The sequence below is a fragment of the Anguilla anguilla genome, chromosome 3 (assembly GCF_013347855.1).
Source record: "Anguilla anguilla isolate fAngAng1 chromosome 3, fAngAng1.pri, whole genome shotgun sequence".
In the NCBI taxonomy this organism is placed as follows: Eukaryota; Metazoa; Chordata; class Actinopteri; order Anguilliformes; family Anguillidae; genus Anguilla; species Anguilla anguilla.
The window spans coordinates 16,031,892-16,046,896 of NC_049203.1; the positions used below are offsets into that span (position 1 = coordinate 16,031,892).

General features: G+C 46.1%; 1 protein-coding gene across 2 annotated transcripts in view; it reads left to right on the forward strand.

Moving 5' to 3' along the window:
- flt4 (fms related receptor tyrosine kinase 4) overlaps positions 1 to 15,005 on the forward strand; it is a 55,349-nt gene that overhangs the window by 26,153 nt on the left and 14,191 nt on the right. For both annotated transcript variants that reach the window (XM_035409390.1, XM_035409391.1), the window contains exons 2-10: positions 2,493 to 2,589; positions 3,775 to 4,052; positions 9,285 to 9,406; positions 10,015 to 10,186; positions 12,345 to 12,484; positions 12,631 to 12,802; positions 13,327 to 13,444; positions 13,534 to 13,709; positions 14,534 to 14,702. In XM_035409390.1, coding sequence (XP_035265281.1) covers positions 2,493 to 2,589; positions 3,775 to 4,052; positions 9,285 to 9,406; positions 10,015 to 10,186; positions 12,345 to 12,484; positions 12,631 to 12,802; positions 13,327 to 13,444; positions 13,534 to 13,709; positions 14,534 to 14,702 — 1,444 coding nt within the window. The remainder of the gene's footprint in view (positions 1 to 2,492; positions 2,590 to 3,774; positions 4,053 to 9,284; positions 9,407 to 10,014; positions 10,187 to 12,344; positions 12,485 to 12,630; positions 12,803 to 13,326; positions 13,445 to 13,533; positions 13,710 to 14,533; positions 14,703 to 15,005) is intronic.

Sequence of the window (15,005 nt, forward strand, 5' to 3'; positions counted from 1 at the left end):
TTGTGTTTTCATCTCTCAGGAAGGGCTTCTGTGCTTCTGTGTGAGCGCGGCAAGATAGCCTCAGTAAACACAGTCCGTACGCCCCCGCACTCTATTTTTACCTGTTTGATGTCTTCCGCCTTCCAGTGAATGTGACGGCTGTTTGAATGGGCTCAGGACAAAGAAAAAGAAAAAGCAGGAGAGGAAGAATAAAAGGTGATGCGTGGGCGGCTGCCGGCGGGGTGTTGGAGAAGGGCTGCCCCCCAATTGGCCCGGGCTCTACTGTAAACACAGGTCTGGGATCTGTGGCCGCGCACCAAATATTTACAGAATGGTGAGGAGCCTTCTATTGTGCGAGTGCCAGCAGGATGCATCTGAAGAATTTGGACCGCTCTGGTCCAAGGCCTCCGCACGTGATGGACGGTGCGGTCCAGCTGGGTCACGCTCGGTTGTTGTTAAATTGTCCTTGGTCCTGGCGTGCCGTCAGGGGAGAGGCGGGGTCGGGGGCTCCAGCTCTGAGCTTTGACGGCAGATGCCTCGTTGTTGGCCTGGCCGCCCAGCCGTCCGCCGATGTGGGCTCACTCGTAGAGTCACAGGATCAGTCAGGTTGGGGAAGGGGTGAGGTTTGTGATGTCACTTCCTATTGAGAAAGGTCTTGTTTTTCCACTTTTCCTAGTTCAAGAGCCAGCACAATCCACATACCTTTATAGCTGATTAGGTTTAAGTGTGCGTAAAATATGTTTTAAAAATGTGTATTTACAGTACATGTGTATCTATAGTACTGGGAGAAAGTACCAGTTTTGCATCCGACAGGCAGTTTCTCCTCTTTACGCACATCTATGGAACACTGTACATAGCTTATGGGCAAGGGAAATCACTCTTGCCCTTGTAGAACTGCAGGGATTGCTGGTATTTGTAGTTACTCAGCGCTTAATTGATCATTTAAAGCCGCTGAGTACACTGTAAACTCAACACACCGGGTTTCATGTTTTTTGGTTTTGAGGTGAAAACAGAAAGCAGCCACTTTGCAGATCTCCATAGGCATCACTTTTCTCGTAAGACCTGGAATGGCTCAAACAGCTGTGCAGCGGGAGAGCTTTTGCCAAGTCTTTAGTCGCCTGTCGAGTGGTGTGTTGTAAAGATGTTGCATCGCTGTAATATGTGCAGGTACTATGCATCTGCAGCAAGCATAACTTCAACAGATGTGCTGGGCTAAAATAAGTTTAGCAGAATGGAAAATGAATGTTAGATTACTGGAGCTTACAACCGTGACATCACTCAATCCCAGAAGGACTAGAGTTTGGAATTCGTCACCAAAAATGAAAATAAATGCATAGACATATTCCTACAAATCAGTGTACATGAACGAAAGATTAAAAACTGTGCATACAATGACAGCAAAGGCATTATTTTTTCCAGCCTGAAATTGTGAGTTAATGCATATCTTGCGGTAGTTGTCATTATTCAGTGCAGTTCACTGCTTTGGGGGAAAGGTAGGGTTCAACTATTGGATGGATCATATAATATTTGAATATCGTTTTGAAATTTACACCTCCTAGACTTGTAGCTGTAGTGGGTTGGAGTCTGCGATGCGATCACTTGCTGAACGGCAAATTGATCTCCGGGGGTTCGTTTTCACCAACCTTAAAACAGGACACGACTTTATTCGTTTTCATTCCGTCCTGGTGTGCACGTCGCCACATTTTTCCGTGTGCCCCGAAGATGCTTGAAAACCGGCTGACTGAGTTTTATTCATGGGTTTGTAACGGGATCAAGATGGTGGGGGGTGGAGGGGGGGGGGGGCATTGTCGGGGCTCGGAGTGCTTGTTGGCGCTTCGGCAGCGCGGCCTGCGCTTAAACCCCTTTACTATCGCTCATTTTCACTTGTTAAACAAAGCGGGGTTAAGCGGAGAGGCACGCTGCCTCTCGCTCTCCACACGGCCTCTTTCCCTCTGACTGCCGCGCCCCAGCCCCTAATGATCTCCAGGTGTGGCATAAGCCGGGGCGACATTTTTATAAACTCAGGGGCGCAGCTCGACGAAGCCTAATGACACCCGGCGGGGGTTTTAAACGCGGGTAATTATGTCGCCAAGTTGCTGCATTCGCAGATATGAGTCGAGGCAGCGTAGCGGCAGTGAATCAGGTGTTAGGCAAAGCCTTAATGAACAGGTTTTTTTATCGATGAAGAACAAGCCCACCAAAATATAAAAAACACATGCACACACACACATGCACACACATATACACACACATCCATACAGGCACGCATGCACATACACACACACAAACTGGGTGGATAATTACAGTGTATGCCCATGAGGGGTAATTACCTGAAGCACAGATTACCTGATCAGCAAATGCAAAGCCATCATACGAGCAATAACCAGAAATGCAAAAAAAAAACTTTTCTCTTTCTGTCTCTCCTCCTGTTCTTTATTTCCATTTCTGTCTCTCTGCCTTACTCTTTCTACCCTCCTCGCCCAATCCCGATTAAACTATTCTTCTCTCTGCAGGCCTGGTGATTGGATATTCTATGACTCCACCCACCCTCGACAGCCCGAAAGAAGACCTTGTGATTCATGCCAATGACACATTGACTATTACATGCAGGTACTGGAAGTGATTAATTCTAAGCTTATTAGACTGTTTAATAAAAACAGAAATTTAATACAGACATTGTAAGGTCTACAGAAGTAATGTAATTCACAATGCCTTAACATTTAACTCCCACTGGGGTAAATGATATATTCCTGTTAGACTTTGTCAAGGATATGAATATGTTAAAGCTACAGCCATCACCAAATAAAGTGCTAACGATGTGTTTTGAAGGCTGGGGGCAAAAAGGTGAACATAACTTTATTTGTCTCAGATCCCGGAGAATTCTCCATGGATGTCCTTGCCAAGAATCCTGTGGATAAATTGTTTTGTAGCAGTAGCAAGTACATGCCTTTTGGAAGGAAAATAATGTTTTTGGCTGCTCGTCCAGAGCCGTTCGTTGAAGACTGTTACGCATTTCAAAAACCCCATGGCTCTTGTTCAGGGTGTCATTGTGGTTCAAAATCTTGTTACTGAGGAAATCATATTATTTCTCATATTCTGCTTTACGCCAAGTGCAATCTGATGGATAGACCTTGCTCTAACAGTAATTAATATAGGACAGTTCGGTCATTTTATCCTCCCAGTTGAATTTGGGAAAGAGTGACTTCAGAGATTGTGCTGTGGAGAAAAATTTCAGGAACGCACAATGTTATTCCACTGAAAGGGCTGGGCATAGAAAATCATGCATCATGTTTGCATGTTTTACATCGTATGTAAACATCATTAGAAGTGTGTTGGGAAGTTATAATGTTGGTTAATTAAGCTGCTGCATCTTGGACTCCTTAAACCAGCAGTACTGGTGGTGGATGCCAGACTTCTTCTGGCATCCGCAACCAGTACATATAACTGAAATGCAGCTTATTTATGTTGAATACCTGCCTATGAGTCACCGGGTCACGGATAGGGGATTTCAATGATAATATCAAACTCCGCAGGAGAGGCTTAAAGGGTTTCACTATACCCAGCAAGGTCTCCGTTTCTGAATAACAGGACAGATGGAAAGAGGAAGAGAGGCAACAGGGTGTGAAATGAATCTCCCCCCCGCGCCCCGGTTTCATATCAGGGATCAGTATCAGAACCCAGGCTCCGGGCCCAACATTTACAAAATTGCGACCGTTACTCATATCTGGTCCGACTGCGTTTCTCGGGCTGCGTGTTGACGTTGGCCGCGGCGTTTGTCTGGTTCCCATCGCCTAGGGGACAGCGCACTCTGGACTGGGCGTGGCCTGAGAGCTCGCTGACCAGACAGGAGGCGACGGACCGGCAGGAGCTGCCGCCGCGGCGGGCGGAGACGCCGGGGCAGCGCTCGGTCCAGGTGCGGGAGTGCCAGGGCGAGCCCGGCAGGCCGTACTGCAAGACCCTGGTGCTGACGGGCGCCTGCGGCAATGACACCGGCTACTACCGCTGCTTCTACCAGGACATCAAGGCCATCATCGACGGCACCACCGCCGCCAGCGTCTACGTCTTCGTTAGGGGTGAGCGTTTCCTCCCAACTTCCCCTGATCACTGGCCCGCCCTCCCCCTTCCCCATTCCCTGACCTGTGCTGTGGCCCCTTAACGGAATGTTGGTGTACGCCTTTGACTCACTTAACCTCCGACCGTTACCTATTAACCTCAGCCTTAATGACCTAACAGCCTAACAGCCTGAAGCTTAGACTTCTGCAAGCAGACGTTTGGGGTCTCCAGTAGCTCTAGAAGAAGAAAAAAAAATTGAAATTTCAGTTTTGCAGGTTAAGCCTAGAAACAGTATTGGAGAGTATCTGGAAACTATGGGCATAGAGTCAAACATGCCAGGGAGGAGCTTAGAGCAAGGGGTTCTGAGGTAACACCCACCCACCCCCATCCCTACTAATCTCCCCTGCACCCCTAACCCTGTGTAGGTAGAGGAAGCACACAGGTGACACACTTCAAGGTCACTCTCAAACAGAGAGGTGAATTGTGGTTTGTGACAACAAAGTAAGTCCTTGAACTTTCTCCGAAAGTGACCTGCTGGTTCTGATTTAATCCAGGTTTGATTTGCGCCTTGGTTAACAGCTGTCTTACATGGTGCCATTTTAATGCATGGAATTAACAACCAAGAAAGCCGTTATTTGATTGTCATTAAAAAATAGTGGCACATATCTGTGAGGCCAGATTCAATCCCTTTGGCTAGAAAAGAAAAGTTAATCTATTTGCCACGTCAGCAAATTGCTGTGACAGCCACGTGGGACACCCTACTTTCATTAGCCCTCCTACACATGTCCCTTCCCCTCCACCCCGACCCCCCACACCCCCACCCCCCTCTGCCTGGCTGTCCAACACTAAGTTTTCTCTTTTCTTTGGGACAAGTACAAGACAATTACAGACATTTAGCTGAAAATTGATCTCTTGTTTAAGAGATAGTTTTACATCAAAGAGGGCCCGGTGCGTTTGGCTGCTATGGCCTTGGGGCTATTTGCTTTGCCTCTGGAGTTGGCTAATGCTTGTAAAGGATCCTAATATTAATAAACCGTAGATTTAATAAAGGGGTAGAAGCACACATGCCCCCTGTTTTTCGCCATGATTAAAACCTGCCAGCGCTCTGCCTATGGCTCGGATGTCTGACTCCCATGTGGAAGTTCATGCTCATTACACACTATTCATTAGAGTACACCCATTTAGTATTAAAGCACTAAACACTGTAGTTCCAGCACTGTTCCACGGCCTGCTCCCTGACAGAGATGACATCACTGTCAGGGCCAGGGTGTTGGCCATGTTGTTTTGTACACCGGCAGCCCACTGATCCCTCCAGCGAAGTCCAAGCTCATTGTGTGCTAAGCATTGCCGTAAGGAGGCTTTAAGGATTACGAGTTGCTCAGCGGCAGATTTGGGTTTTGTTTAGACACAGAGACAGTCCAGAGAGACACTGCAGGCTACAGGGTGTGTTGTGGAGGGGGGTTCAGATAATCTTTCTGGGATAAGAGATTGCCTCTTCGGATTTCTCTCTATCCCTTCCAAATCAAGCATGACCCATCATTTAGCTCTTTCCTCAGATGCTAAAGGCCCGAAGCCAGAAATTCATCTTAGCAGCCCCCCATGTGCTGTACAGATGAAGTGTTTCCTTAGCACCCAGTCTGCTGGATACAGTATTTATCATGTATGTATGATATTATCAGTGGTTGGGCGAAACGGCAGTTTTACAGTATTTCCACGTAACCTGCAGTCAGGTTACGACAAATAGCTGACCAGGAAAATGGATTAAACAGGGAAGGTTTTCATACTCAGCGAATAATCGTTTTATGTACAGGGGATTGGAGACAGATTTCCTGGACTTGGATATTCAGTTGCCAGAAATATTTTGCATGTGTTGCTTGTCCTGGTTATTGGTTTGACCAATAAGCAGCCAGGAAACAGGATCTCAGCGTTTAGTCTTCCACTCTGACACACAGAGGTTATGCCATGTTTGTGCACTGCCATTTGATCAACAATGAGTTGAACCCCAGCTCTCGTTCTGAAAGTCCAAACTGTGCTGTGGAGGGCGTGCTGACTGCAATGTGGTTCCAACAGAAACACTTAATTTATTTATTTTTTTAATTCAAAGGCATTTGGTTATGTTTTGTATGGGAAATTATAAAATAACATTGATTACCATATCACGTTCATCATATTGCCATCACAGCTGGAACCAGGCTGGCTCTACCTTTTTCCTACTGTAAAGCTAGAACCAACCTGGCTCATTATACCCCTTTTCCTCTGTAGAGCTGGCTAGCTCATTGTACCCCTTTCCAATTGCATAGCTAGAACCAGGCTGGCTCATCATAGCCCTTTCCCACTGTAGAGCTTAAGACCTGAAACACGAGTTAAAGGAGCCGGTATGGGTTTGACTACAGAAGGGAAGATTGGAAAGCTGGAGCCAGGGTCTCTCCGCAGGGTCAGAGACACTGACCCTTGGGACCAAAAAACATCTGTGTTTGAGGTTTCAATTAGCAGCATGCCAGAGGGCCCGACCTCTGACTCTCTGTGTCCAAACATCTTAATGGCCTGTCTGCTTATTTATACTGCAGCAAATGCAAACAAGACGGGAGGAGGGAAAAATATTTTGAAATGTATCTGAATTAAAGACATTCAGTCTGATACCATTCGGCAAGTGCACTTCTGTGTGATCAGTCTCTGGGCACTGTTTGTTTCCACTGCTGACCTGTCATTAATCAACAGAAACCTCAGACTTACAGGCATCTGACAGCGGAACTTTCAGAGTTCGGTCCTGACATTTTAACCTCGGGATGGTTAGATTCTTTGCTTTGTATTAAGGGGTATTCCAGCTTTAAGGAAAAGGCCAGATTTATGGCTAACGGAATCTCGTTTAATGAGGGCTGTGGTTCTCTTCCTGTTTCTCTTTGTGAGGAAGGGTTCCGTTTATTCTGAATTGTCCCGCATGAAGTGTCATTCATTACATTTATCCTGGTGCCAGGTGCGCTGCACCACAGATTTTTCAGACTCACCAGATACTAAGCTGTTGCATTCCTTCCATCCTCCCTGCTTCTTAATTACAGAACCAGACATCTCTTGTGATGTCATATGTTACCACACATAGAACATGTATCAACAAAATGGAACACTTTGACATCAACAGTTGGCAGTAGGAATATGGAGCTGAGTATCTGGTCAGACTAAAGAACCTGTGACTGCACTCTGCCGTGACATCACCACTGACATCACATTGGAGTCATAACCCCAGTGTCAGAGCTGGTCAGAAAGGGTCAAACGCATTCTCAAGTTTCTTCTCTGAGCACTTACTGGCCCAGTGGGATTCCTGCCTTCAGATGGTAGTGCGTCTCTTTGTTTTTTGAATGCAAGTGTTTGGGACAGTGGTTAAAGTAAATTGGAAGGGGTTGTGCTATCTAATACACAGCATGGGAGGCTTGTACTTGCATCTTGAAATAGTTTCTCCAAAAATGATAACTCATGCACGGTCAAATCCAGAGGTTTATAGTGTGACCAATTACTCCTGTCTTACAGAACACATTCATATGACTTCAAAAAGCCATCAGCAATCAAGGGGTCTCAAATAGGCAAATAAAAAAAAATTGAGATTTTAGACCCATTATTTTTTAACAAGATTTGCCATGAAACGTAGTGAAACATTACAGTTCTATGTGTCCAGCGGCTCCCTGTAGTAAAACAGCATTTTTATTGGATGGCACTGACCCCACCGCTTATCTATATGAGACACACCTGGTTGTTTGTGCGAGTGTGTGTGTGTGTGTGTGTGTGTGTAAGTCAGAGGGCTTCTCCAAGGGTCACCATGAGTTCAAGTTGCAGTGGGTCTGTTGTACCTACCCAGAATCCCAGTTCAGTCTGTGAGCTAAAGTAGAAGTGGTGGTGGGACATAGGACCCACTCAAGCACTCTTATGAATCAGTCCTAATCAGTCCCGACAAGGTGCCAAAACAGTTTCCCCAGATCTCCCTGAGGGGAAGGAGGTGGGGCGAGCAGTCCAGCTGTGATCAGAGCCGTAAAGGGTAGTGAAAGTATCCAACGCCGGACCCTCTGCACACATGTGGCTCCGGTTAGCCCACCGGTGGTCTCTGGGGCAGTTACCCTGCCCACCACTCTGCTATGGACCAAGTGGAGAGGTCCCAAAATTATCCAGCACAAACATACGCACGTACACAAACACACACATACCCACACCCACATGCACACACGCACACCCACACACACATACCTGTACGCACACGCATATACACACACACACACAACAGCTGCCTTTTACAGAAGATATTTATGGTGAAATACTGTTATCCAGTATGTTTTTCAGTCACATCTTCAGGGGTGGTGGCAGTCCACGAGTCTGATGTTTCGCTCGTGTGAAAAGAATCCAGCGACAACGTTCACTAATGTTTCTTCAACACAGAGGCCATTAAAGTGCTATTCAGACACAACCAAACCTTTTCACAACTTTTCTCAATACAGAGACCATGAAAGTTGCATCCAATCCAGACATCACATTACGTTCACACAATCTTTCTTTAGCACAAAGACCATGAAAGTGGAGGGTTGCAGTATGGTGAATGACCTCGCTGTCCCTGTGCTGTTAGTCGGGGATGGGGGGGTTGGGTGGGGGGCGGGGGGATCTGAGTGAGTGAAATTAAATTACCTGTGAAAACCCTCATCCACCCAGTCCAGTGGTTGAACTGTTTTCTGAACTACAATTAAAGCCCTGTCAGTGAGCATGGCCGGTCCGTCATGGTCCGTCAGCTGTCCTCGCACATGTTAGGAACAGGCTGGAACCCCATGCTTACTCTCCTCTGTCTAAAAAAAATGTTCCCGAAAAAGAGAAACCAAATCCTTGCTTGTGACATTTTTCAAACCGCAAAAGTAACACCATTGGACAGCACATTTGTGTTTTGCATTTTGTAGACACTTATTTTACTCAAACCATGCATTTTCTTTACATACAATCCATTTATACAGCTGGATAATTTGCTGAAGCAAGGTTATGCTTACTACATTGCTAAAGGCTAGAATGGTAGTGCCCCACCTGGGAATCAAACTTGCAACCTCCTCGGTGCTCGTCCAGTTCCATAACCATTAGACTGTGCTGCTTTGCATAGTGACCGACTGGGAATGTTGGAAACTGTGGGGATCAGTCAACTGTGCAATACATCAATCTGAGTGATGGAAATGATTAAACAGGAAAATGGGTGAACAGGTAGGAATGTGAACAGGTGTGTTTACCTCTTCTAGATGTGGAGCACCCGTTCGTCAGAAGGACGGATCTGGAGACGATCTTTGTCACGCGGTCTACCACGTACATAGAGGTGCCCTGTCTGGTGGCTGTGCCCGACCTGAATGTTACCCTCCATCCGGTAAATGGCCCACACGTGTGTGAGTGCAGGCATTGTGTGTATGCGTGTGTGTATGCATGTATTGTGAGTGTGTGTGTGTGTGTGTTTGTGTATGTGTCTCTGTGTGAGTGAGAGTGAGAGTAAGGATGTGAGTGTATGCATGCATGTGTGTGGGCATGAGTGTGTGTATGCATGTATTGTGTGTGTGTTTATGTATGTGTCTCTGTGTGCATGAGAGTGAGAGAAAGGATGTGAGTATATGCATACATGTGTGTGTGTATGAGTATGTGTTTGCATGTTTTGTGTGTGCGTGTTTGTGTGTGTGAGTATGTTTATGCATGTTTGGTGTGTGTTAGTGTGTGTCTGTGTGTGTGAGAGTAAGGGTATGACTGCGTGCATGCATGTGTGTGTATGAGTATGTTTATGCATGTTTGTTTTTGTGTGCATATGGGTGTGAGTGTTTGCAGGCATCCATGTGTATTTTGTGTGTGTATGCGTGCGTGCGTGCGGGTGTGTGTGTGTGTGTGTGAGTATGTGTGCACACATGTGCTTGTGTGTGTGTATATGCGTGTATGAGAGAGTGTGTATGTATTTGTGCCCTATGTGACTTTTGGCTTTTTCCCCTATAGATCCCCTCTCCCGTCCCACTGGTGGATAAGAATCTGACCTGGAGCAGTAAGAGGGGCTGGTCTGTGCCGAGCCAGGCTGTGCTGAGTCACCCCAACCTCATGGGCTTCTTCTGCAGAGCTGTGCTCCACAACAGGGAGTTCCAGTCCACCGTCTACCTGATCCACCACTCAGGTAGGGCCCGGTCACCCACTCGCTTCGGTCAGTGTTTGAATGTGCTCCTCTTCCTCTGTGTGTCCCAGTTCAGCTTCGTCACCTTTAAAGGTGTTCAGTTAATATTCCAGTTTCACCCACAGTGACACAAAAGGTTTTTTTTTCCTTTTCTTTTTTTTCACTCCATCTAGAAAATGTTTGTTGGGATTTGTGAAGCACTGTGTGATAGCATGATTGTATGTGGAACTATAGAAAGTAATGATTGATCGATTGATTGACTGCAGGAGGAGCTGACAGTGTGTCTTTTTGGGTGTCACCCTTCCCACCTCAATGTACAGGATCCAGATCCAAGGATCCAGAAAATGTTAATTGCTCAGAACCCGTGAAAAATAAATACACAAGAAATTCAAGCAGGCTAAAAGCCAAGATGGTCTTTGCATGTTGGATGAGATTCTGGGACTCCGGGTAACAGTACACCACTTGTTGCTTCATTTTTTCTTGGAATGTAGTAATCTTCCTGGTACAGATGTTTTTAGTGGCAAGGCTCGAAACATAGCCTATTAAACTGATGCAATAAATATTTACTTTCACTCCATAATATGAGCAGTCCTCAAGGGAGGGAATATCAGCAGTTCCGTCAGCTCCACATTTGATTTTAGCAATTGCATCTCAAGTTTCAGTCCGTAGAAAATCTGATTATCCTGTAAACCTTTAGTAAAACAGGCTAAGAGCTGCCTCTGAGTGCACTTGAAATCAGCGTGTGCCTTCTCTTTGAAGGCAGCTTCCTGCCAACTGAAGGGCAGTTCACTCTGACCTGAGGCTGAGGGGTCATTGACTGAGAGCTGAGTGGTGGTAACAACAGTAATAAAAGTGGCTTTCATTCATGACATTTTTTAATACCTCACACTGCCTCAGAGTAAATGGGGGCAACTCTCTCACTGAGCTAAGCCAGTATAGATGGATGGATGGATGGATGGATGAGATGATTGGCTCTGAGCTCTAAGATGACAGGTGACTTACTCTTAACTGAGAGGTGATTGGCTCTGAGCGTTTGAGGTGAATGGCTCTGAGAAGAGAGGTGATTGGTTTTGAGCTGCGGATGAGAGGTGATTGGATTTGTGGGTTGGAGAAGAGAAAGGAATGGGGGGGGGGCTCTTGTCTGCTCACTGTTCATTTTCAATGAACTATGAAGGACCTTGTGAGGCAGTGATGTTGAATGAGGTCACTCTCGCACTCCCTCTCTCCCTGCCTCTCCTTCCTCGTTATTAATCTGAAGATACCGTGCCCTGTTAGCATCCGAGAGCCAAGATCAACACTCTCAATCATGTCGCCTTCTGGAGAGCCATAAAAGTGACTCATTCTCGGCGTTCAGCGTTGACATGGGCCGCAGACAGGGAAAATAAACATGGGTCCACATTGTGATCGAATGTCACATTAATGTCAGCATGCACTCTATAACGGTCTGCTTCTCACTTAACTTTTTTCACCAGCAGGCTGGCCATTTTCATTTAGGCTCCTTTAACTGAGATTGATTTATAAAGGCCAACTTTCCCCAAAAATAAAAAAATATATATGGCAAACAAAATATTAGAACACAATTTAGAGGCAGCCTAGGTCACGTTAAGTGTGTTTCTTGGAAATTACGTGATTTGAGAAAGCCACTCAGGGAACAGGTAAGAAAATGCATTTGCTGCAGTTGCCTTTCTGTTTTACTAGTTCATTCAGCATCTCTTGGCATGTGCGTGTGGTTGTTAAGATCTTTACATCGCAATGTTAACATCTCTGTTTAACTAGAGTTCACACAAGACGTAGGGTGATCCACACTTCAGCTATATTCCTTACTGCTTCTCTAACCAAGACTACAGTGCTTGGTTTTGCATTGTTGAGGCCAGCAGAGAAAGATACATCATGAGAGATGAGATCTTCAGTTAGCTGAACTGGAAGTTGCAAAGAAAATGTTTTATTTTAACTTTAATAACTATATTTGCAAAAAAACATATCTAATTGTATTTGTACTAAAGCAAGAATGCATGACAACATTGTTTGATTTATGGATTGATTGTTTAATCGATTGAGTTGTTGGTTGATTATTGGTTGGCTGTATGATTGGTTGACATGTGGATTGATGGTTTGATTGACTGATGATGTTCACTCTAACTCCTCTTTCCCCACGCCACAGGATGGTTGTTTTATGGTCTGAAGCTGTTTCCTGAGAAGTCGGTGGAGCTGATGGCAGGAGAGGCACTGGTGTTAAACTGCACAGCGCTGGTGGAGTTCAACACAGGCGTGAACTTCATGTGGCTGTACCAGGGCAAACCGGTAAAGAACCTGCTGGGGGGGTTGGAGGAGGTGTGCGGGGGGAGCTCTGTGCGATTTTTTGGAGATGTCGGGGATGTTGCATACAGAAGTAGTGTCTTAGATTTGGTGTCTGTGTTTTTGACCGTGTTTTGACCATGCCCTGGCAGATTAACCGGACCGTGAATGTTCAGCACGAACGCAACCTGCTGTCGCACAGCACCGAAGCCGCCAGCATCCTCACCATCCAGCACGTTGACATCTCCGACACTGGCTCTTACACCTGCCAAGCCTACACTGTGGAGAAGTCCCTGCAGCTGTCCACTCAGGTCATAGTGCATGGTACGGTACCACTGAACACGGGCCATAATGCTCAGTACAATATGACCACACACAGGCCATAAGGACCACACACAGGTCATAGTGCACAATGCAATATTACCACACACAAGCCATAAAGACCGCACATAAATCATAGTGCACAGTACAATATGACCACACACAGGCCATAAAGACCACACACAGATCATAGAGGTCTGCTCTGTATCAGCTAATGTGTGGATAAGTCAGTCATTTTTCAGATACAGGATGACTTGAGTGCTTCTTTCCTGGAGTGGTGTAATCTTACTCCGCGTGCATAGACTGACAGTAATGAGATCCACATTTGGGGCATGGCTTTATCAAAAAAAAACGAGGAATGGAATAGAATTTTTTCAGAATTTTTTTTCAATGCAGTTTCTTTGGGATAGTATCAGAGGAATTCATTGCGTTGATGGATATGTTTGCCACCCACTCACTCCTGCGTGTCAGAGTGATTGACAGGCACAGTGAGGATGTCTGATGCAGTCAATCTGTTGGCGTTTCAGAAAAGCCCTTCATCAGTCTGGATTACAAGGACAGGCCAGTGATTGAAGCCACTGTGGGTCAGAAGACCTTCCGGCTGTCCGTCAAAGTCTCAGCCTACCCGACCCCAGAAACACAATGGTGAGGCGGAGCAAATTGCCGCTGTGCATTCATTGGTGCAGGACAGCTGGTAACGATGTAAATAAAAAAAATCTAAAATTTTTTTCAAGGTTTAAAGATGGAAAGCTCATCACCAAACGTCCTGAGTTCAACCGGATGAAGTACCAGCATCATGCCCTGGAGATCAAGGAGGTGTCTCAGCAGGACGCAGGGAACTACACCATCGTTCTGAGGAACACTGCCGCCCTGCTGGAGAGGAGGCTCAGCATCACTCTGGTCGTCAATGGTAATCAGTAGCCCAGCCTATTTGGGCAATCACACTCTAACCAACATAGGGCTTTGTACTTATTTTGTCAAACAGCATAGCTTTGTCCTTGTTTTATCTCTTTACCAACATAAGACTATTCTTTCCTGTTTTAATGAACTTATAGTGCTATGTTGTGCTTTGCCATTATTTATCAGTGATGAATAAGGACACTAATGACAAGGACAGTACAACACAGAAGCAGTGCTCTTCCAACTGATCTGTGTAAATTCTCGTTGTCACTGTTAACCTTAATAGTCTGCTGAATTGAACAGCCAATGTAAATGTGAAACGCACATATTGAGGGTGGCAGCATGCCAGTGTGTGAGCGTGAAGTTGGCATTATGCACTTGTATAGTTGGCATGACATGCATGTGTTGTTGGTGTGATGTGTGTATAGTTGCCGTGGCATATGGGTGTAGTCGCCATGGTGTGTGTATATAGTTGCAATGGGATACACGTGTAGTTGGCGTGATGTGTGTTTACAGTTTCTGTGGCATACGTGTGTAGTCATTAGTTGGATGCCTTGATTTTTATATTGTTGAATCATTATTGGTTTTTAGTTCTTTGGGTTGTTAGGTCACTTGTTGGATTGTCATACCATTATATAAAGTTGACATGATGTGTGTTTACAGTTTCTGAAGCATACGTGTGTAGTTGGCGTGATGTCTTCTACTTACTTCTTATTTGTCAGGGTCAGTACACATGGACATTGTTACAGTTTAAAACCAGATGCACTGCACATGGGTCTCTAGCCAGAGCTAACGTGTGTGTACAGTTGGTGTGACATGTGCGTCTGTCTGCAGTTCCCCCTCAGATCCACGAGAAGGAGGCGGCGGCGCCGACCAACCCGTACCGGAGAGGCAGCCGGCAGACCATCACCTGCACCGCGTACGGCATCCCCGCCCCCACCACCATCGCCTGGCAGTGGAGGCCCTGGGGGCCATGCGGGCTCAACTTTTCCCGCCCAAACCTGTAAGGACCCTGGCTGGCCACGCCCACTATTTCACTCACTCATGCCGTGTTATGACGCCGTTGTTTAAACTCTATAGAGATCCTCCACTGCCACCACTGTCCCTGCTGATTGGTGGATAATCAGATTAATCTTCCAATCGGCTCTGCAGGCAGGCCTGTGGGAAAGTAAGAGAGGAAATGTACCGCCTGTTAGCGCTCCAGCCTCTTTAAAGCCACACCCTGTTAGCGCTCCAGCCTCTTTAAAGCCACACCCTGTTAGCGCTCCAGCCTCTTTAAAGCCACACCCTGTTAGCGCTCCAGCCT